Source organism: Phalaenopsis equestris, unplaced genomic scaffold (assembly GCF_001263595.1).
Source record: "Phalaenopsis equestris unplaced genomic scaffold, ASM126359v1 Scaffold000316, whole genome shotgun sequence".
NCBI classification, from domain to species: domain Eukaryota; kingdom Viridiplantae; phylum Streptophyta; class Magnoliopsida; order Asparagales; family Orchidaceae; genus Phalaenopsis; species Phalaenopsis equestris.
The window spans coordinates 304,107-328,946 of record NW_018164758.1 but is presented as its reverse complement, the minus strand read 5'-3'; the positions used below and the strand labels follow the sequence as shown (position 1 = coordinate 328,946).

Sequence of the window (24,840 nt, the reverse complement as noted above, 5' to 3'; positions counted from 1 at the left end):
GAACTTTTACGACAAGGACAACCGATAGGAATTAAGTGCTGGCCATTTATGATTCGCATCCCAATTTATATCGCTGTTTGAGAAGTTCAATCTGTTCAGCGTAAATTTATTTATGTACCTTCACTTTATTTTCACCGTCCTAATGTTTTCCTTCTAGTTTTTAGATATTTATTTTATAAATTCATCTTATGATTGTATCTTCTACTTGTTTTTCACTAGATTTTATACAGTTATCACACATTGATTTATTTTTTTTAAATTTCTATTGTCCAATTTAGATTTAAAATTACTTGTTTATGCCCATTATTCAAATCCATACAATAGAACAGGTCAAAATAATAGTTCATTAAAATTTTATCATGCAACCTGCCATAAACAAAGATATTCTCATTCAAATTGAAATATAAATAAAATAAAAATTATAAATAATAAATAAAAGTGATCCCAAACAGCCCCTAAAGGGCTTTCTCCTGTAGAACATACATTCCTGTAGAACCTATCCGCAGAATGCCAGAAGACATCTAGAATCCTAAACTCTACTATTGTGTACAGTTTAGAACGCTCATCGCTCATCAGAATCAGTTAAATCAACTAACGAATCTAAATCTGGAGTGACAACCGCTTGCTTCCTAAGCTCACCAAGAACACAATAACGCCTTTCCTTCGCATTAACTGCCACAATCTCTTCTGCAAACTCTCTATCTGCCCCTGGGGAGACCTACAGCATATTTTTCGTTAAATGCTATAAAGTGGCATTTATTTATTGGGGCATGCTACTCAATGCCTAGGAATTTACACGTCTAACACCTAAATTTTACTTTTCATATTTTATACCACCAGACAACCATTTCACTTTTTAAAAGTGAAATTCATCTTTTCAGACATAGGTAAGGTGGTACGGATGTAAAAAAATGAAATGTTGGTGTTAGATATGTAAATACGTAGGAGTTGAGTGAAAATATGAATTTCACTTTTAAAAAAAGTGAAGTTCAACTTTTCAGACATAGGTAAGGTGGTTTGAATGTAAAAAATAAATAAATTTTAGGTGTTAGATATGCAAATGATCCTTTATTTATTTCACTCACATCAAAGAGAACATCCCCCAACTTCATTTTAACTTTTCCGCTCTTGTAAACCAGCAACTTCCCCATCAAACCAGCTGGAAGATCTTTCAACCTGCAGCAAGTCTTGCTCGATGCATCGGCCGCCTTGCTGCCCGGAGCTTTTTCTTCGTCGGGTGGTTTGAATAATGGAAGGCGAGTGGGAAATTGGAGCAAGATCATCTTCTGTTCATCGACGGTTTCCTATCAAGAAATTATCAAACCAGAGAGTAAAGAAGCTGTCAATGGTGGTGCTGGTTCAGATGCTGTATGGTGGCAGAAACAAACCATAAACCCCAACTTCTGCGCTGCATTAATTTTATTCTCATCTAAGGGCATGTGTGCCGTGCCTCCCTCGCCAAACTCCAATCTATTAAGAACCTCTATAGAGAAAGAATAAGAACAGGTTGGTTGAACAAATCTATGTTGATACGGGCTGTCATAAAATAGAGGGAAAATAGAATGGCACCTGGGTCTCCCGAGTAAGGTCTCCTCCAAGGAAGGGTATTAGGATAATATGTGTGTATGTAATCCTAAATTGGGATAATATAAGAAGAAAAAATATTATGCATCTTAGAGAGAGAGAGAGAGAGAGAGAGAGAGAGAAGAGAATTGCAAGATAGGATTTATCTTCTGAATTGCTCACATATGGCTCCACATACTCCTTGTGCTGGGAAGCAAGACAAACGTCTATTTTATAATTAGTAAAAAAAAGGAAAATGTTAGAAGGCAAAAAAAAAAAAAAACTGCAGTTATGCATCATGGTGAGGTATCTTTGGGGGGAGAACAAGACCTTCACTTTGGGTTTTTACTTTACGAGGTTCAAATGACCTTGTTTGTGTAGATGTGCTTGGGTATCCAAATGAAACATGGACCTGGGCAGCTGAAAGCACCAAAAAGAATAATTAAAAGTGCAATAGGATTAGAAAGGAGAGCAGATGAAGAATCTTTAGGGTAGCATCACAACTTTCATCATCCTGAATTTTAGAATGCAGTTTATATGATTTTAATTTTTAATTTTAATTAATTAAATTTATTTTTTTTTTTACTGAACACTGAATGGTTAATTATTGAATTTATTTTCTGAAAGTTATTTAGGTTGGCCTCTCAGTTTTCCATATGCCAATGAAAATCTTCCTTTCGACTGATAGTTATTGAAACTGGAACTGCAACAAAAGAAAAATCTGTAGATAGCAAATGGAGTCTTGAACTAATCCAATTTTATAATGCCCGTTAAAGAGGTGTATATACATCCCCTCTAATACAAAAACAGAATACTAATAATAATTCTTGGGAGTTTTTTCGATTGTTTTATTTGCTCGGTTTATTATTATAATATATGAGGATATTCTCCCTTATTATACATATTGCCCTTTTATTTTAACTTTAAGCATTGGGATCATTAGAAAAAATAAGCAACATATATACAACCTTTTTATAATTTTTGCTATGGTACCAAAGCCACAGCTTTAAGACGATTTTTGTCTGTTCTTTGGTGATGATCCAACTCTTTATCTTGTTTCAATGTATAATGATTCATCAGTCTCCTCTTTGATGATCTTACGTGGATCCCATAAGAACCTTGTGGAAATCCCATGAAGATCCTATCTTGGTGAGGAGTCCATCAACTCCCATGTCAACAGAGGTTGGCCCAACATCAACCTCTAGATTGCTATTAATTTTTTGAAGAATTCTCATTCTAGTATTGATCCGCTCGAATCAGTAATTTTAAAAAGCTGTTAAAACAACTCTTGGCTTGAACCACTCGATTCTTTTTATGCTACATAAACTCTCAATAGTTCACTACTTATTGAAACCTCCTGAGTTTATGAGAGGATGTTAGAGCTATTATAATAATGAGATTACCATAATAACATTATCACAACTATTTAATATTTATTGAGAATTCATAATATTTGTTATTATAATATGTCCTGATTACGGCGGACATCCAACTTTATTCATTCTTCTTATAGCTCCTTTCTCTTGATTTTATATAAGCAAGTTTGTAGTACCTCTTTTAAAATTCTCATCAGAATCACCACAAACAATTCACTTTAACACAACCGTACTTGATACCCGTAAATTATATATATATATATATATATAATATATATATATATATTTCTCAGCCTTATGTTCAATTGTGCATGACATTCTACTTGATTTTTCAAAATTCTCTAAATTAATATTATGATTTTAAATTTTACAAGAGAGCATTAATTTAGGAAAATAAAAAAAAAGTGTAATCAAGTATTAGAAGTTGTCCAAGCATGTTACCGCGGAAAAAGCATGATTTTAAGCATAAAGAGCTTGAACACCCAGCCTTGGGCCCTTGAACCTAGGCACCCGCTCAGAGAGGCCGTGACGGAGTTTCAGTCCTGCATTTTGCCCTAGTTTGGTAACGACTCTTAACTTATTTTGGAGCAGATTTCAAGACCCTTTAAGGGAGACTTTAAAGAAATTTTAAGGGGCTTTTTGTTTGTGTTTTGGGGGACTTTCTAGGGTTTTCTGAGCATTCATCCTCAGGAAAGTTGAAGGATAAAATTGAGAGGTACGAGGAACAAGAAAAAAATGTGAAAGACGAGGAGCGTAAGAAGAGCCTCTGCGGAACCAAGTTACTTGAACTGCTTTATTCTACTATTTATCATATATTTAATTTCATAAATTCGTAATTTCTCATTTTCTATCATAAATTAAATATCAAATCTATGGATTGATGTGACCAGATGCCATGGTAGAATTTGTTTTCAATTTTTCATTTGGAGTTTACAGTTTGCTTGATTATCACATATTTTATTTTGTGCTTCATGACGTATTAATTTTTTAGGAGGCAACAAACTCACATTAGATAAAATATCAGGGCGATGGATTGAAGGATAGAAACTCAATGCGTTTCTTTTTAAAAAACAAAGAGTGTCAATGTTTTTTTTTTATCTGAACTATCATTGGAAAATTAGTAAGTTCAATGGAGGTTAGATACTCAATTTTTGACATAATTTGTGATAACTCCACGTTCTATTGAAACCAATCTAATGAAAACATTTAAATGAAATCTAGTCCCTAAACCTCAACTTAATTGTTTTCCAATTTCTAGAATTTTTGCTTCTTAGTAATTAGTTTTTGTTATTTCTACTATAATGCAGTTTTTAGTTTAATGTACAGTTTTAACTGTCATTTCCTTTTCACCTATTTGAACAAGAATAAATCAATCTACTTCAGTAATTAGTATCTCAATCTCTATGAGACAACACTCTTCGTGACTCTCTGTTACTTTTTCAACTGTGTTCTATGGATAATTGCCATCTTAATGTGGTACACATTGTTCAATACACATATAGCACAACGTCAGTATTCAAGAGACAAAGTAAATATACAGTTATTAACAACGTCCTTTACTATGTCAACTGACATAGTAGGATAGTCAACCATGATGGCTTGTCGTTTTTTATCTCCAAATTCAATATTTCTATCATTTATTTTACATTTTTTTTCTTTCACAAATGGATCAAAATAGAAATCCTAATGTGACTTACCACCAGACATGCTTATTATAAAGATATAGAATCAGAACCAAGACATTGATTTTTATCGTAGACCTTGTATAGAATTCTGCATAGTAAGATCCCCAAACTCATAATAAAATAAGCTAGGATAAAAACACAACTTCACCTTAAGCTTCCAAAATATTGAGTACCAACAATTACCCCTAAAAAATTAAATCATAGATGCAAATAAAAATAGGATTTATGATAAAATCATAATACTGCATATGAAGCATACATCTTTGCAAGCAAATGCGATTAACATTAGACATATCTAGACCTAACAGTAAAGCATCATAATTATTTTCCACTGCTTTGAGTCAACAACAAAAATAAAATTGATCAATCCCCCTTGAAAAAAACCAAATAAATACTTTCATAGATAGCTCATGCAAGCTGCAAGCACATTGTTCACACAGTTTCTTGCATGTACCAGCAAAACAAAAAAGATGAATACAAAATTGAAAAGTGGAGTCAACTTTTGTAGCAAGAAAGTATTCCATTTCTAAAATAAAGAAAAGCTAAACTATCAAGAAGTCGGCTGGAGACAAAAAGAGGGATGAATATTGAGATGGTATGACAGGGATAATATATTTGAGATCCCATGGGCAATGGAGGAAATAGATAGTATCCTTAATCACAATCCACAACATTTTCAGTTACCAGATTTAAGGAAAAAAATTGAAATTAACAATGATATTGCCGGGTCCCAAGCCCCCGATGCGAAAAGTGGAGGGTTGTGTAAGGTAGTCGATAACCAGTGCAAAACTTTTGTCAAAAAATAATGACATGAATCTTTTAAATCCTTGTAAATGTTAGAACATCCCCTAGCAGTGTCGTGCTACATGACTTGAATACAGTGAAGAGTGTGAAAGAGCTACCACACCTGCGCCCTGCTGTAGCATCAAATAAAGGTTCCAACATTATAAGCGGATGCAGACAAAGAAGTTAGTCCATGAAAGTAATATTAGAATAAGATCTTAAATTAATGAAATTAATGTATATTATTCAAAAAACTAAATGGATTGGAGAAAAGGCTAAGGAGATTGATAGCCTAGATTTTAAACTTTAGAATTTAGATAGAAGTTGCATTAAAAATTGTGTAAGTGTAATTATATATAAGAGTTTGAAAGACAGTTGTAAAAATTAATACAATTGAAGATAGAATAATAGTTCTAATGATTATTGTTGATACTTAAATTTTGAATGTTATAAGTGTTTATACTCCTCAAGTAGATTTAGATATAGGTTCAAATGAAAAATTTTGGAATCACCTAGAAGAATTAATACAAATGATATCCCTTGAAGAAGGAATTTTTATTGTGGGATATTTAAATAGACATGTTGATAGAGTGGTAGAAGATTTTAGAAATATTCTGGCAGCTACGATTTTAGAGTGATTAATGAAGAATAAATAATCATATTAAATTTTGTTTTAGCGTATGATTTTGTTATTGTTAATATTTTATTTAAAAAAAGAAATGAATAAATTATTACTTATAAGAATGAATCTAATAAAACACAAATTGAATAATATCTTATGAAAAAAAAATATCATCAAGAGTATAAAGATTGTAAGATCATTCCAAGTGAAAATTTAAGTACTCAACATCGATTATTAGTTATGGATTTTAAAACGAGTTGTAAGATATGAAACACTGTCATAGAATTAGATTGAGACACCTAAAAGACACAAATAAAAGTATTTTATGAGTAAATTTCAAGATTTTAAGATTTGGGATGTTCATGAAGAAGTTGATTCTTATGAGAAAAAGCCACAAGCACTATTAACTAAGTAGTAAAAGTTGTACTTGGAGAATCAAACGAAAAAAATTTTATAAATCAAACTAGTGGTGGAATAATAATGTGCAAGAATAGATAAAATATAAAATGTTGTGTTATAAAAATTGGTTTAAATGTAAGGGTTTAGAGAACTGGGAAAAGAGAAAATTTTGTAACGTTAAAAATTCTGCATTTAGTGATTTTTATAATAGATTAAATATTAAAAATGGTGAAAATATATGTACAAACTAGCAAACAAAGAGAGAAGAAAAATAAAAATTTAATTCAAGTAAAGTGTATTAAAGATGAAAAATCAAAAAAGTATTTTTCTTAGAAGAAGATATTCGGTATAGATGGGTGAGATATTTTGATGAATTATTCATTGAAGTTTCTAAAAATATAATCGACTTTAGTGATTTTAATATCATTAATAATAATAAATCATTTAATTTTATCGTCGCATTAGTAAAAAAAATTGAGAAGGCTTTAAAGAAAACCAAGGGTAGAAACCCAGTGGGACTTGATGAATATCACAATTAAAGTATGGAAATATTTAGGAGATTTGGGAGTTTCTTAGCTTGCTAAACTCTTTAATATTATTTTAGGAACTAAAAAGATGTCTGCAAAGTGGGGGAATAGTATTTTGGTCCCTATTTTTAAGACTAAAGGGGATGCACAAGAGTGTGCAAATCAAATTATAAGTGCAAATTATAAAGGAATTAAGTTGATATGTCATACTTTAAAATTATGGGAGAGAGAAATTGAACACAAGTTAACATCTGATACAAAATTTCTCATAATCAGCTTGAATTTATGCCGAGCAGGTCTACTATGGAAGCTATACGTTTATTTAAAGGTTTGTTCGAGAAGTATAAAGAGAGTAAGGATGATTTACATATAATTTATTGATTTAGAGAAAACTGACGATAAATTAGTAGAGAGGTTCTTTGAAGAGTTCTAGAAAAGAAAGGTGTTAATATGACTTAAATTCAAGACATTAACAATAGTGTAGATATTACTTATATATATATATATATATATATATATATTAGAGTTATTACTTGTGTTCAACAGAAGGAGGATTGATCAAGTATTTTCCTATTTCAGTTGGATTGCATAAGGGATCAATTTTAAGCCCATATCTTTTTCTTTTAGTTATAAATGCTCTTACTAGACATTTACAGGAAGATGCACCTTGGTGTATGCTTTTCATTGATGATATTCTTCTTGTGGATAAGACTAAAGAAAGAGTTCAGGAAAAAGAGTTAAGAGTTCAGGAAAAACTTAAATTATGGAGGTCTAAATTGGAGTCTAAAGGCCTTCGTTTAAGTAGATCAAAAACAAAATACATGGAATACAATTTTTGTAGTATTAGCTATAGCGGCAGAGCTGTACCTATGGGTGATCAAATCATTAAAAAGCGTGGACGTTTTAGATATATCTGGTCTATTGTTCAAAGTGATGGTGATATAGATAGGGATGTTATTAGTAGAATTCAAGGTGGTTGGTTGTAGTAGAGGAATGCATCTATTGTGTGATAGAAAATTACTGCTTATACTTAAAAGGAAAATTTTAGAAGATGGTGGCGAGACCTGCAATGCTCTATGACGTAGAATGTTGGTCTTTAAAAGAGAAGCATAAAACAAAGCTAAGTGTTGTTGAGGTGAGAATGCTTAGGTGGATGAGAGGCTTGATACATAGAAACAAAATGAGAAATGAATATATCTATGATAAGTTTGGTGTACCTCCAGTGGCGGACAAGATTAGGAGAGTCATCTTAGATGGTTTACTCACATTAAACGTTGACCAACTGATGATCCCGTTAGGAGAGTAGATGTTTTAGACTCGATTTTTGTTGAGAAAAGCAGAGGTAGACCTAAAAAGATTTAGGCATATTGTATAAAAAATGATCTTAATCTATCATAACTAAATGAAAATATGACACTCAATAGGACGCAATAGAGAAAAATGATTCATGTAGCCGACCCCACTTAATGAGATAAAGGTTTGTTGTTATTGTTATAAGAAATTTTCAGTTTAAAATGTGGAATCATCCTTGTTGGAAATATCATAAAAAAGAAAAAGACGTTGACCAAAAGTGTTGGAGGAAATGAAAAGTATCAAACATGGATTGTGATCCAATAATCAAATAACAAGAAAAACTATCCTAGGCTTTTCTTCTTCTTTTTTTTAGGTTTTATTTGGTATGAAGATTTTAATATCTCCCTTGACTGCCAAGTTTGACATCTTAAACTAAACTCATATCATCCATTTAAATAAAAGATTAGAAATTGTGAATCATTTCATGCCTCGAATATTCATTTGTAGCATATCATGCTTCAATGAATTAACATAATTTTTCTCACATGCCTTGTTGTACCTAACTATAAACTTCTTTTTTGATTAATCACTCTTATAGCAATAAATACATTTATCCTTTGCATCTTCAAAAAAAGGCCCCGAATGGTACAATCCATCACCCTAGAATGAAAGGGTTGATCTCATAGTTCTCAATGTAATCATGTATACATTTAGATGCTCATCTTCCCATTACGACCAAACCATAACTTGTGATCTAAACATACTTGTTCGTACACAAAATTTCTTTCAACAAGCCCTCTTACAACATTTGAGATCTTATGGCTCTTTTCTCCAAAAGGAAATGCAAGTATATCAAATCCTTTTATGATAAAAGACCCACAAAAGTATTTAGTTACATGTACCCTTTTAAATTGTTGATGTTCAAAAGTGAATTGTCTAGGTTGTGCACATAACATTCTTTGGGACAGGGGCTAGAAAGCAAGAGATAAAAGAATTTTCTATGTTGGAATTGATAGTGTATACTTATAATAATCAAGAACATTGATTTTTTAAAGAAATATTCAATTCCTATGAGCCCTTATATACTAGTAAAAAAATAGCAAACAAAAAATAAATAAATAAAAAAACAGAAGCAGCAAAATCTCACTAGTGAGACACAAGAATTTTGCCCAAGCTCAAGTAAAATATAATTAGGGTTCTAAATTTTCTTATTTGTTTATTGAACAAAAGTCAAAACAAGAGGTACTCCAAAGACTGCGGGACAATCTTTGTTCACTTAAGGTCCTACTTGAAATAATAATTGGAGACGATTATTAATACATCATAAGTTGGGTAGAGAAAGGAGGGGCTCATAGAAGGCTCTTGTTATGTGCAATAAACTAAGTGCAAGAGCAAAGGGAAAACCAGCCTTGATCCTAATCCTCCCACTTCATTTTTAGAGTGGACTTAACATCAGCTAATATTAGTAGTTGAATCGCCGATTAGGGTTGCAAAGATGATCTTAGAAATTATGTGAGTGGGTGTATTGCCTTTCAATTCTTATATCTTCTCTCTAGGGAGCATAATTGATAAAAGGAACTAAAACTGAGTGGAGTTCTTAGGATTTGATAAAACGGGTAACTCTAGGTAAACTTGAGGCTAATAAATCCTCGTATTTACGCACATTTGGAATTTAGTAGGGTAGAAAGTAGCAATTTCTTTCTTTCGATAGGCAAAAAGCGGTGTGATTGATATACTTGCATTCTTTTAGGTCTCTTCAATAGCAAGGTTTTACGTTATAGTCAAGGAGACTGAAGTCAACTATCAAATAACATAATTTAATGGCAAAGATAAAGCCATGGTGGAGATATTAGTAGAAGCTCAAAACTAACTCGAGTTTTGAATCAATATTATAGAAATTTCTTTTTTTTGAAAAAGTCAGACAACAACTTTTTTATAGCCACCACCCTTTAGCATATATGATTGTAAAACGAAAATTCCTACCACATAGATTTCTAGAAATCAACAAGAAGTCAATAGTCAAATGCATGTGGTAGCATTCTTAAAAACAACATAGTAAAAAAAGTCTCAAACAAACCCTAAAGTCTCTCGATTATAAAAAATTAATCCAAATTAGGCCTCCAAGGGAACATTTTAAATCAATTTTAAATAGACGTCGATGTACATTGAGACTAAAAGCCCCAATATAAATTATCAAAGCACTATTTTGAAATTTAAACCTATATATATGTGCGTGCATGTGTGAGTGTATGTAACCATTATAAATTTGATGGTAGTCCAATTACGGGCTAACAAATATAAAATAAATTAAAAGGAAAAAAAATGTTGAACCGACCAACCCAACCCTTATCAAATAGATGATGATGAAGAATACATAAATTTGAGTATTTTTTATAAAAATTCTAGCAAAACTAAATATATTACTTTGGCTTATATTTCCAAGATAAAACTGATTAAAATCCCAAACTTATCTTTTGCTTATATTTGTAAATTTGAGAAAATAAAATGACAATTTTAGAATATTAGATGTGACTTATATATTGAATTGGTCAAAAGACTAAAAACAAATGAAATAGATACTTCTTAACTGCTCTCCTATTTGCTATTGTGTGCTATCTTGGGACTTGATTGCTGCATGGTGTCTCCTTTTATTTCAACTTGGATTATCTTTAGAAAAATAATTTTACTCCATATAATGTATAGTTATTATTGTAGTTAATCTATAAGATCTATTAAGAAAGTAAGTTCAATGTTTTAGTAATGATGAAGCAGGTTACCAACCTTAGCACGAATCTGATTCCAAAGCTGTTATATTTGATGTACAACAAGCAAATTTATCTGTTGCTCTGATGGCCTCAGATAGATTGTTATTTCACTTGTCTATTCATTTCTAAATAAGACTCAGTTTTTATTTAAATGGGAACCTGATGTATTGGTGATATTTGAATTTAGGACATATATCAATTGCTTTTACAATAAAATTGAGAGTCATAGTTATGATGATAAAGTCAGGGTTGAAGTTCACAGTAGATTTCTTGCATTCAATGATCTACTTCGAATAATTAGTTGAATAGCATAGTAAAATTCACCGCTTTTGTTTGTAAATGTTTTTTCATATTATGTCATCTAATTTTAAGATTATTTGTTTCATGTTAATTATTTTCTATTAGTTATTGTGTAATCAGTCCTCACATAAATTTTGTATTGGACTTTTTAAATTCCCTCAAATGCTAAAGACATGTCAATTATTTATTGATAAAAAATGAAACCAATCAAAAATGGTGAAACTGACTTAAATAAAATAGTGGTTTTATTGTAATAGAAAATTGTTTGACTTATGATTTTTTTAGAACTGGACATTATTGGGCTGGTGCCAAAAATTAGTAAAACCAAACCAAATCTTTTTGCCCCTCCTGATCAACATCAATCATGGAATCTAAGGATGTCCAAGATTTAATGGTACAAAACTATTTGTGTTTTTCATCATAGCCATTCCTAGAGAGAGAAAGAACCAATCATATAAAATAACTAGATTTTAGTACACTAATGCTCAGTCATGTATCAACTCGCAAAAAGGAAAATTTGAACTTTTCCTTCTAGCGATGGAAATCTAATCTCATTTGTTAATCTATATCTAGCATCAAGGACTTTCATGCTTCCCAAGTTTGAGCACTACTATCAACTAAAACTCCTCCTTAGCAACTTGACCCAAGTTTCTTCAAAATTCATCTTTATCTAATAGAGGTTGCAAAGTTTGTCCAATTTATAAAAGCCCTCTATATAACTCATAAAGGCGGACGGGACACAAGGGAAACAATTAATGGAAAACACCAAGAGTAGAAAAGAAAGCCAAACTTCATAAAAGATATATGTCCACGTAGAGAAAACTTCTCAAAAATCAATTAGAAATGTTTCTGAGTATAGTTCAGAGAAGAGAATGGACACGGCATTAAAGAATACTTTTCTTCTTCATCAAGATCTTGGTATATGTATATAATTAATTGTTGGGAAGGGCAAAGTTCCCCCTTTTAGCTATAAGGGACGAGGACATCAATTGCCGAACCACTGTAAACCCCATCTCTATTGAGTATCCTGTGCATCTCTTCTAACTCCATTGATTCATGCATCATGAGTAATTAGTTAAGCAGTAAGCCAAATCTTGCATAATTTTCCGACTTATTCAAAGCTGAATGGTTGCTTTTCTCCTCCAGCTCATCGGGCAGAAGCAAAAATTGTCGATCACAACGATAAGGTAACGGACAGGAATGTTGAGGGAGGATCACCATACAATCTTGATCAGGTAGCTCAATGGCATTGAAGGTGAAAGAGAACTGTAGATCACCACCTTAAGAGCTACTGTGAATGACTCAATTGAAGGACAGGTTTTTATTGATGCATGATGAGAAAAAAGTGCAAGAGAACTTTTGCTCCAAGAGCTACAATTATATTGTTCAGAGTATCAACTTATCATGCATTTCTATAATTTTATTTTGGATGAAAGTAACTTTTATACTAAGATACTTAATAATGATGATAGTTTAGAATCTTCTCACCATTTGCAATCATATTGTCTCGCCTATAGTTTTAACAATTGGCATTCTAGAAAGATGCTTAAATTGCGGCAAATCATACAGATCAGCTGGGAGAGAACCAAGTATAATTCAAATTCATTAATTTACATGCAACCAACAACAGTACAGCGTCTTTCAATATAACCACAGAGTTTCACATTCTCTATAAAGTTCTACTAATATCAACTATATAATCATTCGAATACATATAAACTCTATATGTTTATATCATACATAAATCACTATACATCATGAAACAAGATTTAAAAGATCATACAAGCCATCAACCATTGATGCTCATCCAATCATATTTCCTTTGCATTTAACAGAAAAAAGCTAAACATATAGCAAGCACAAAATTTGGTAGTTAGTACAGGATCTAATAAAGCAAGCAATCAAAAAATTGATTCAACGCGTATGAATCATACAACAAACAAAAAATTATAACTTGCGGTGAGCATAAAATTATGCCAGAATTCCTACATGTTGATTCATGTTTTTTTATTGTTTGCTTTATTAGATTATTAGCAATCAAAGATGATGATGATGTTACTTATGGAACATGATACCCTGTATGTCATAATTTCATGCATATCAGGTATGCTATAGATAGAATAATTTCATGGCTTATGTTGTGAATGAAAAGATATGATTACATGATTAAAAAAGGTATAAAAAATGATTGCCAAATGTCAAATGAAGATTTATAGGTTTGTCGATAAAGATTCGAACTAGGAGAGCAGCTAGTGGGCTTGTCTTAAAGAAAGCTGAGTGCTCTTATATGAAAAAAGGAGTACAGAAAAAAAATTATATCAAATTGAGTTAAAGAGTAACATATCGAAAATTTTGGTCAACACGTCGTGTGGTGCTATTATCACCAATCGATCAAGATCATAAATTACACTTAAAATAATGTTTTATGAATAATTAAATCAAGAAAGATAGAGGTAGACATAAAAAAACTTGGGCATTTTGTATTAAAAACTAACTTAATTTATTAAATTTATATGGAAATATGACACTCAATATGACAATAGAGAAAATGAATTCATGTAACCGACCCCACTTAGTGGGATAAAGGATTATTGTTGTTGTTGTTGAATATTTAAATCAAGATAGATTTTATAATTGAATAACCGATGTGTGTTATCAAGCCTAAAAAACTTTGAATGTCGTAACTCGTAAGTCATACGTATCGGTTTTGTAGAAAAAACAAAGGAAAAAACTTTCAATAATCTAATTTCATTCTTTGTAGAATAGAAGATGTTAATACACATCTCAAAGAGGCATTGCAAAATAAAAATAAATCAAAAAAGAAGAAAAAATAATGGGGGGCCGGCAATCAGATAGGAAAGTACACGGATTGCAATCCAAGTGTCACGGAGAAATAGATCCAATAGTACAAGGCCTAATCTGACAATCTAATAGGAAGCATGGGATTGCAATCTGAGGGTCATAAAGAAATAAATTCAGCGATACTAAGCCTTGAACCGTGTGTCTTAGGTCCTTTGCTATGATTGGAGTATCAAATTTTCAACATCCACTCAAACTTGATGGAAGATATCTACCATTCCATGTTTGCCTATCATATTTTTATATGTTAGGTTGTAGAGTCCTTTTATGAATATGTCGGCTAGTTGATACTTAATGAGCAAATATGAAGTGCAAATCAGATCATTTTCCAGTTTCTCCTTTCTAAAGTGTCTATCTACCTCAAAATACTTAATACAATCATATTGTTTGCAATACTAATTGTCAATTTGTTATCAAAGTAAGTTTTCATGGGCTCATTCCACTTGATTTTCAAATCCTCTAATATGATTTTGATCCATAGAAGTTCACAGATACTTTGAGCAATGACTCTACTCGACTTCAACGCTTGATCTTGAAACCACAAGTCGTTTCTTGCTTCTTCAAGTTATGAAATTTTCTCTTAAGAATATACAATACCCTAAAATAGACCTTTTATCATCAATGATCCAGCATAATCTGCATATATGTATATTTTAATTTGAAGAATACTATATCTTTTGTATAATTTTTTTTTTCTCGTGCTTGATTTGAGATGTCTTAAAATTCTAGGTGAATTGAATGTGTGAATATTTAAGTTTTTACATTAAATGACTAACTAAACTTACTGCAATTACGATCTCAGGATAGGTTTTGGAAAATAGATTAGTTCTTTACTAACATTTGATATTGTCTTACATCCGTTCCTTCTTCAACAAGGTCCAACGTTTGCCATAGTTCAATTAGAGTTTCACATGGCTTCTATTCCATCATCTAGGTCTCAGCACATTCATAACATATTTTATTAGTAAAGAAATATTTCTTGCTTAGATTAAACCACTTATAATCCCAAGAAGTACTGAATTTTCTCGACACTTAGATCTCAAATTCTTCACCAATTTTTCTCCTAAGAGTTTATTTCTCCTATAACAATCATATCATCAATATATACAATAAGAATTAATATTGTTTCATCCGTATATTGTTCTATGAAGAGGTATGATCTCAATAAATCTATTTATATCCAACTTCTTCCATACCCTTTATAAATTTGTAAACCAAGCTCTCGTGATTGTTTTAATATCTATATAGTCTTCCAATCAGCATATATGACTTTTTTTAAGAAGCTATCAAATCCTAATGGTGAATCCTTATAGGCCACTTCAATGTCTCCATGTAAGAATATTTTTTTCTTCATATTTTTATATAAACCACCCATGATTTGTTGTTAGGAATATCAGAAAGCGAACACATTCATTTTTACATCAAGAACAAATATTTTTTAGCACTCAATCACATATGATTGATATGATTGAGTATATTCTTTTGCTACCAATTTTGTTTTATTCCTTCCCAAACTCCATCTACATTATATTTGACTATGAAAATTCATTTGTACCCTACTATTTTCTTTCCTTCTATTAATTTAATAATCTCTCATGTATGATATTTTCTAAGGCATTCATCTTCTCTTATAGTTTTCTTCCCATTTTTAATTTTAAATGTCTCGAATAGAGTTTGTAAAATGAAAATATGATTGTTGTTGATTTTTATTTAAGAAGGCTTTATGATATGGTTAAACTAATAAAGTGAGGTGTAATGAGAGATATGATATAAATGATTGATAATTGTCTAAGTAGTGTTACCTGATAACAATTCTAAGTCTCACACTTATTGAAGAACTTGGCTGACCATATTCATTTTTGGATAGATCTGAAGGGGTAAAGGTAGTAGCAAGTCTTATATTTGTGAGATTTTGGGTTAAAAAAATGTAAAGATAAAAATATTACAAAACATATCATCAGGTTCAAAATTCTTCCATTGAAGATGAGTTTAAGTGATGAAGCAAAGTGTTTCATAAAAAGTGACATCCATTAAGGTGAGAAATATTTTTGTGGGCAGATAATAGCACTTGTACCCCATTTGTGTGATAAAATATATGATGAATATGCACTTGAGAGTTTATAAAACAATTTTTTTTCTATGTTGTTTATTGATATGAACATGAGCAATGCATCCGAAAATTTTAGTCGGGGTCATTGAAAATTTTTAGAAAAGAATTCTACTAAATAATTTAGTAAACTTTTGGAATCAATTACTCGGGCAGGTATTTTGCTGATTAAAAATAGGCGGTCGTTAGAATAGCTTCTTCCCAATATTCTTTTGATATTTAATTGTGAAGGAGAAATATCCTAATGACGTCCAAAATGTAATATTTTTTTTTTTGTCATTCCATTTTATAGAGAAGTATCAGAGCAGAAAAATAGTAGATAATATCTTCTCTTAGAAAGAAAGATGTTAATGTGCGATTTAAATCATCAAGAGCATTATCAAAATGAAAAAAATTGATATCAAAGTGATTGATTTTTTATCGTGTCGGTAAGTATAAGTAGTATAGTGTTAGTATCAATTTTTTGTTTAATTTAATATACTCATGTCATTTGAGTGCAGTCATCATTAAACATGGCAAAATCAGTCGCTCCAAATATACAAGAGATTTTAGATAATCCCCATATCAGAATGCATAAATACAAAAGGACTAAATAATTTAGAATTATTTTAAGGAAAAAAACACAATAATGTTTAATAATTTTGCAAGTTTGATTATGAAAGTCTTTAATATTTGTATTTATGAAAAGAGAATAAAACATACATTAAAAATTTTCAAAATACAGATGTCATAATCTATAATGGTGTATCCAGATGATGTTAGTGTTATGAGAGGTGAAGAAGTACGATAACTGATCTCGATCCTCAAAAATATAAAACTCATTCTTTTCTCTAGTTTTCCCAATCTTCTCCCTCGTAGTGAGATCCTAAAAAATACAATAATCAGGAGAAAAAATGAATTTAAATTGGTGATTTTTGGTAAAGTTGTTAATATATAGAAAGTTAATTGCGATATGTGGAGCATATAATATCTTGTTGATATTAACTTTAGAGAAATTAAGATGGCTCCCTGTCCTACAGCAGTTGTTAAAGATCCATCAGCAACTTTTATTTTCCTATTGTTGAGACCTGATTTGTAAGTTTGAAAAATATTGGAGAGTTTTGTCATGTGATCAGTGGTTTCTTAATCTAGGATCTAAGAAGGGGAAGAACTATTAAAAGCATTAAAAATACATGAATTTGAAATCATATCATTGCAAGCAAGAGAGTAAAATACTGATAATTTTTCTAAAGAATTAAGAAAATTTCATAATTTATTGATTTCTCCTGCATTGAGTCCTTCCGGTTCCACTATGCAGGCTTATCCTTTTTTATTTTTGCTTTTATTTCCTCAATAACCTTGGAGCTTTTCATAAAATCTCCAGCATGTCTTTAGTGTGCTCTTTCTTTCTGCAGTAGTTGTACTACATATTATCTTTGAAAGAAAATATTCTCATTCTTTTGGAGAAAGTTCTGCGATAAGAAAATCTCTTATCTTAAAATTCAAAAGTTGTCATGACAGATATCTCGAGAGTCAGGCCATTGATCATCAGTATCTTTTTTCCTTCTTTAGCTCATACAAAAGAGAATAATTCATTTAGAGAAGAGAGACTTCTCTACTTAAAATTTGGTCTCTACTTAAAATTTGGATTCAAATTTTAAGCAGGTTTGGTTGTAACTAAGTTTTACGTTAAATAGTATTTATTAAATCCCGTAAATCCAGAATTAACAAATTCATAATCCGACACGAGAATTCGCAATCAACAGCGAAATAAATCCACCTCATACTCAAATTTACTAAATCCAGATTTACGTCATTAGAATGACGAAACGAGAGGTGGAAACCAACGGAATGCGAAAAAATTATAGTTAACGGAGGGTTGAATTTTTTTTGGGTGTTTGGTTGGATTGAAGCTAAATCCATAAATAAATCCGATAAATAGCATGCTGCCGAACACAACCTTAGCCAAATTCATTATCAAGTTTTGCCAGAAAATCAAATACTTTGCTCTACAATTTTTTTAATGATCACTAATCCTCAAAGTAGGACATCTTGAGATTTTGGTACTAGTCCAACTTGAACCAATAAATTAAACATCCATGAAGTTAAAGTAACACAACCTTAGTCAAATTCATTATCAAGTTTTGCCATAAAATACTTTGCTCTACAATTTTTTCAAGGATCACTAATCCTCAAAGTAGGACAACTTGAGATCTTGGTACTAGTCCAACTTGAACCAATAAATTAAACATCCATGAAGTTAAAAGTATTCAATGTCATGAATATTACCTTGTTTGGTAGTGGTGTGTTTTGTCCTAATTTTATAAATAGGTATTGTATTTTTCACCTTTGAGTATATTTGTTTAACTGCATCCCAAATCTCTTTTGACGGTGAAGAGGAGAATATAAAAGGCCCACTAATCTCCAACAGCCATGGTGTTCGACAACCATTTATAATCATGGAATCAATTTCTTCCCAAAGCAAGAATTTTGGGTCTTTGAACTTCGGAGGTAGATACATAAGTTATTGAATTGTTTCCTTTTTCTTTAGAAAGGTTTTTACAATTTGTAACTATTTAAAATAATTTTTTTTTCATTCAAGCGATAAGATGCTTGAAATACCTGAAATTCTCTTTTTTAATCAAATTAGAAGTGAAAACCTTAACATTAGATAATAAGAACAAATGTTGAAAATAATATCCTAACATTTCTTTGATATCATGTAAAAAAAATAATGTAAATAACTTTCAAGAATCTTATTTCGTCATTTGTACAAGAGATATATACATATAAATAAAAAATAGAGAAAAATAATTAGGGTGTCGACAATCATATAGGAAAGCACGTGTATTGTAATCCAAGACTCGGAAACATACCGAACGGTATAAAGCATTGATCCGACGATCTTATAGGGAAACACGGATTGTAATCGGAGGGTCATAGAGAAACAAATCCAACGATACATAACTTTGATCCATATGTCTTAGATTTTTTGCTATGATTGAATTAGCACAATTTTAACAGATTCATGTTTTTATTTTATTGATTGTTATATCAAACCTCGCATTATTTATTGAGCAATTATTCCCACTATTGTTGTTAGCATCCTATTTACGAAAAAGATAGAGAGAATCAATTAAGTTAAAAGCAGGGTTCATAACTTATGTTTTCGTGCTATCAAGCAAGCTTAGTGGAGAGTTTATTTATTTTTTTTAAAAGTTATATATGATTTAAGCATGGGTGTAATATTATGGTAGATCCATTCTAAATAACATATAAGACTTCATATATTTCTAACTAATAATGGGTGATAAGATCCTATTTCTATAGAAAATGGTCTTTGGTGTTACAAAGGTTAAATACACTATACTCGTGTTAACTGCTTATAAAATTAATATATTTGAAATTCTACCTGACTCTCCATATGGCCTACTTTATAAGATATGCTACAATGTAATGGCTATGTAGCTCAAGTTGTGACACTTGAACTCTTTGAAATGGGTCCACTGAATAATACTTTTAAAGATGGTATCATGAGATTTTGATAGAGTTTAACAACTCCTCACATCCAAATCCAAAGCACATAAATATTTGAAATTTCATCATCATGAAGCAAATGATCGCAAGCTTGGATCTAGCAATTTTCTTATTAAGAGCACTCTTCTGGTGGGGATGGATAATTATCCATGGAGGATTGTGCCTATATGAAGTTTCAATCCCCGCATCAAAATGAATCTAAATATTTGCATCAAGAAGATATTGGTAATAAATCTATCTTTTGGAAACATATCTAAAATTCATTGACAGAGGGCACAATGGAGTTTAAAGAGGACCTAATTCTACTTGCTTCAGCACATATAAAAAGAAATTTAATTGGAACTTCTAAAGAATTAATTGTACTATGACAAATCACTTTGGCATTTATATACCACCAAAAGGCTCCTATGAACATGGCTAAAAAGATATGCTAGTGTTTGAACACTAAAAATAACTGTACATAACTAGAAGGGAATTGTAGCCCAACCTTGTGCAAAAAATGTGTTACGTCATTAAGAGATTGTTTGTTTGAGATAACATAGCGTAAGAGGCTGTTTGGTTTGCTTAAAAAAATAATAATAATAAAATGGAGTATAAAATAAAAGCATATGAATTTAAAATGTTTTAAAGCTATTTGGTTAATTGTAAAATACAAAGGATTATTTTTTTACATCTGGTATGAAATAAATTAAATTGAATGTATAGCTTAGTGGCAACGGTTGCTGGTAAAGGCGGTGCTGGCGGAACAATAGGTCATATAAAGTTGGCGACCGAGCATTGAGCGGAGGCCAGCGGTGGTGAGGTTGACTAGGCAATGGGCAATGGTCACCATGAGAGGTGAAATTTGGCAACACAATGGAGGGTAATGATTGCGGCAATAGATAAGGACGACAATGATGGATGAAGAAAATACTTAGCAATGGTAGTGGCAGACACTAGCAATGGCCCACGATGGCGGCTAGTGAAAGCAATAGTGGTGGCCACTAGTGGTAACTTTTAGTGTATTTGAAAATTGGGCAAAATCAACCGATTTTGGAATACACTAAAAAAACACGAGTGAATTTCAAATTCCTCAAAATTTTAATTTAAATTTAGTTTTCAACAAACAAAACATCTATAATTCTAAAACTCCTATATTTTGAATATTTACCAACCAAGCCACTTCAAATTAAATAACCCCTAACAAAAAAAAGCTTTGCATGCTTTTTAAATTTGATTATTTGACATACATAAAACTAGTGTAAAATAAACTTTTATGACTTTCAAATGTTTAAAAATCTAAATTTTTCAGGCAAAATAAATGCGACGAAATTTGTTGTATCTAATTTAATTCACAACAACAATTCAATGATGCAACTCGACAACTGAAAGTGGTCGCATCTCTCCATGACAACGACCATCAAATAGAGAACTCATAGAGGTCACATTTGTATAATCGTGAAGGTAGCAATCTCACCTCATAGAAAGAATATAGAAGAAGAATAAAAAACTAATTAGAGGGTGCAAAAATTGCACATTTGATGAGGGGTTAAATCCATCAATCATTGTATCGCTAAAAATTTTCTTCTATAGTAAAATTTCCTAATAGTGTGATGTTTCTATTATATTCAAAGTCCTCCCATCCAATAGAATTCTAAAATTATTGCTGTCATTTTCATCTCTCCAAATAATATTTCTCCTTGTTTGTGCTCAGTGCTCACTTTTGAGAGCTTGGTTTGTAACTGTTGTGAAACATGCTCTTCTAATCAATTAAAATTTCTAGTACTCTGTGTCTTTTGTAGCAATCTTCTACCCTCATGGTAAAACTTTTTCAAATTTTTACTTCTACTATGTTAACATATCTTCGTTTTGTGCCAATGTATGTGTCATGTATGCATAAACTCTGATTTTTAAATAGCAATAGGCTATGAATTCTCTTAATCAATTTAGGTTAAGTTTCAATCAAACAGATGATAACAATTAGATTCAGTCCTTGATCCAGAGGTTATCTAGTGAGAATCTAACCAATATTTAAAATTGTGTAATAAGATATGCATCTTAAGATACATTTCAGATAGATGTGCATGAAAAGAAAAATGACACTATAGTCTCAAGTTGGGAAAAGGATATCTACACCTAAAAAAAGTATGGTTTGAATCAAGGTGATCTTTGAAGCATATTTAGATAAGCAAATTCTTAATCTAATCATTATAAAATAACGCCAAGAACATCAACAAAAAAACAAACGATTAAAAACGAAACATGCATCATTGCTATGTGGGTGAATAGGAGTACCAGTAATTAAAACTAAAAATCACTTGGCTGCCTTAAGAATGAATTCATTGATTTACATGATGTGTAACAATAGATTTAAGCATAAACATTAGAGGAAGAAATTTTTGGAAGATGATGAATCCCTCTATAATTTATGTTATTCAATTGTTGCATAATTTCTAGAGGATGGAAATGGAGTTTCACTACCACAATTATATGGGGAAGACTTTAATGATTACTTTTTTGATAGAGGAATGAGCAAAGTGGTAGAAATCAACAAGTAAATAATAAAAATGTAAGTATAAATTTTGTGTAATATAAAATATAGAAGTTCAACAAAATCATTGTAATATATAATATTTTTATTGAATTTTATTGATCAAAGACAACAGATGTAATTGAGATTGAAAACGGTGGAAATTGGGATAAAGTTGATATAAGTGAGGATTAGAGAGAGGCAAAAAAGCAATTAACTGTGACAATTCTTCTAATGAAGAACCAACATGTGATTGAATTGAGTAAATATAGAACTCGTAATTCAAAGTCATAATTAGTTTATTTTAGGACATGCTTAATAATTTTTTTTTTATTTATGTTTAATTATTTATATTAGACTTATTGCATATATAGTGCTTGTATGACTTTGAAAGATGGTGCCTTATGATTTAAACATATTGCTCCTAAACGCTTTCTTTTCATATTTTTTTAATTTTTTAAATGATTTTATTTTGAGTTTTACGCCTTATCTCACAAAAATAAAATACTTCAATATCATATTATGCAATTTAAACCTTGTATTAAACAAAACTATTAGAAGCAATCCAAGTACTACAGTCCCTATGGTTAAATGGAAATTTTAAATTGATGGCAGAGCACACTTGCTCTGGGGGTAATTTACTGTAATATTTTTTAAAAGTGTCAGATTTCAAATTTTAAAATATGCTGAACAGGAAAACAACCAAATCTCAATTACTTTACATTCTTAATAAAATGTATTTTAGTTGCAAGAAATAAACTGCCCCTTAGTAAATAAGATAAACTAAATACTAACAAAACTGCTCCTTAGTACAAAACATAAACTAACAATGAAGATAAAACTAAACGTCAACTAAAAGGAGCTTGAAAAAAAAAGTGACAGAAAACGCTAACCTTTTTTTTCAGTCTTAAATCTCCTCCCAAATTCGTCTTCTGACTGCAAATTCCGGAATCCTATCAGTCAGATGTGCAGCAAAAAAAATACAATGCTTACATCCGGGATAACAGATATTACCTTACAAATGTTCAACTTCGCTAGCAGTTGTTTATCAACAATGTCATCATTGCTCACTGACGTTTCTCTACAATAACATATTCAGAAGCAAAGTTCAACATACAGCAAAAAACATCAAGAAAATGCATAGAGAAGTTTTATTCCAACAATAGAAAGTACGTTTTCGCAACAGCTGGCCTTGGTAGTTTCCGAACAGGAATCTTAGGCGCAAATTTCGACTGCAGAAATTTGCAAGACGGGTATGAGAATAGATAAGGACAACCAAGCACCAACAGCCTGCAAAGGCCATGATGCAGTCTAAATGACAGAAATTATACCGTTCTTGGTGGAGGATCCGAACCAATGCCTAATTTATTCTTCATTTTTCTTTCTAAGCAATCTAATAGAATAATACTCAAGAAGTAGTTAGGTGAAACACATAATCGCCCAAGGTTTACAAGAAAACCTAAGAACCCTAAGGAACTGTATGGTAAAAAATTGGAGCAGGATTTAAGCTGATTCCTGAAAGATAGCCATTTTGGACAAGTTAAATCCTCGGATTGACTCCGGATTTAGTAAGTCCGGCTATTCCGCAGATTTAGTAAATCGGGGAACGCTCGAAGTCTGGGGTAGGAGTGAAGGAGGAGAAAGATGGCTTTAATCGCGAAATCGCGAGGGTAATTCTGTAATAATCTTCCTCCAACTAATCCAAAATAATATCGCAAAGCTTATTAGGGTTAAGGGCTTATGGTTATTTCTAGTTTATTTTGGAGTTATTGAATTTGAATATATATTTTCTCTTCAATAAATTAGAATAACCCAAAAAAAACTTAAAAATAACCTCCTCAGCGTTATTGTGCGGTCATTGAAGTGGAACTACGGAGGTTATTTCTGGGTTATTGAAGTAAAATATATAAGTTCTTCTTCAATAACCTAGAAATAACTTCTGTGTTTTCACTTTAACAATCATGAAATAACTTCTGCGATGTAACACAGTGGCGACATATTATTGGAGTCCGCACGTAGAGCTAAATTAGGAGTCCGCACGTAGAGCTAAATTAGGAGTCCCGACTTAAAATTTTTTCTTTTTATAAAAAAAATTATTTTCCTTATATATGTGTGTGTGTAATATATTTGATTAATTGTACTTTTTAAAATAATTTTAATATAATAATAGAAAGAGATCATGTTACACAAATAATTTCATTATAGTGTAAAATATTATAATATGTAAAAAAAAAATAACTAGTCATGACAACCAAATAATCAGCAAGCCTAGAATGACATTCGTTTTTATGTCATGATGATCGAGTCTTCAGAATAATCCTCTCCCCGTAGCGTCATCCCTCCTAACCCGATCATTGTCTGAAGCGAAGTCATTCATGTCATCAACCCAATGAAAATAATTACAATCTTCTGATAACTTGTTTCTAAGACAACAATAAATTCTCCTCTCGTAAATGTCATCCATTCTTGATTAGGTGATAGTTCTACCAACTACTCATACACACTTCAATTAATTTTAATGTTAAAAACCTACCTA

General features: G+C 31.1%; 1 protein-coding gene across 1 annotated transcript; it reads right to left on the bottom strand.

The window, feature by feature from the left end:
- Nucleotides 1–433: 433 nt before the first annotated feature.
- On the bottom strand, nucleotides 434–23,965 carry LOC110025622. Its single transcript, XM_020726199.1, has 10 exons — nucleotides 23,636–23,965; nucleotides 23,478–23,536; nucleotides 23,319–23,385; nucleotides 23,198–23,240; nucleotides 1,894–1,983; nucleotides 1,747–1,790; nucleotides 1,570–1,633; nucleotides 1,389–1,483; nucleotides 1,086–1,304; nucleotides 434–718 (listed from the first exon to the last, which is right to left on the bottom strand). Exons 1-10 carry the CDS (start codon nucleotides 23,678–23,680, stop codon nucleotides 563–565), a joined length of 882 nt encoding a protein of 293 aa, XP_020581858.1. The 5' UTR covers nucleotides 23,681–23,965; the 3' UTR covers nucleotides 434–562.
- Nucleotides 23,966–24,840: the final 875 nt, after the last annotated feature.

Excerpts from the sequence above, each read along its gene's own strand:
- LOC110025622 (XM_020726199.1), bottom strand. The coding sequence starts at position 23,680 with ATGAAGAATAAATTAGGCATTGGTTCGGATCCTCCACCAAGAACG. Across the intron at positions 1,634-1,746 it reads AGGAGTATGTGGAGCCATAT|GATTACATACACACATATTA; the intron begins GTGAGCAATTCA and ends ATCCCAATTTAG. Across the intron at positions 719-1,085 it reads TGGGGGATGTTCTCTTTGAT|GTCTCCCCAGGGGCAGATAG; the intron begins GTGAGTGAAATA and ends AATATGCTGTAG.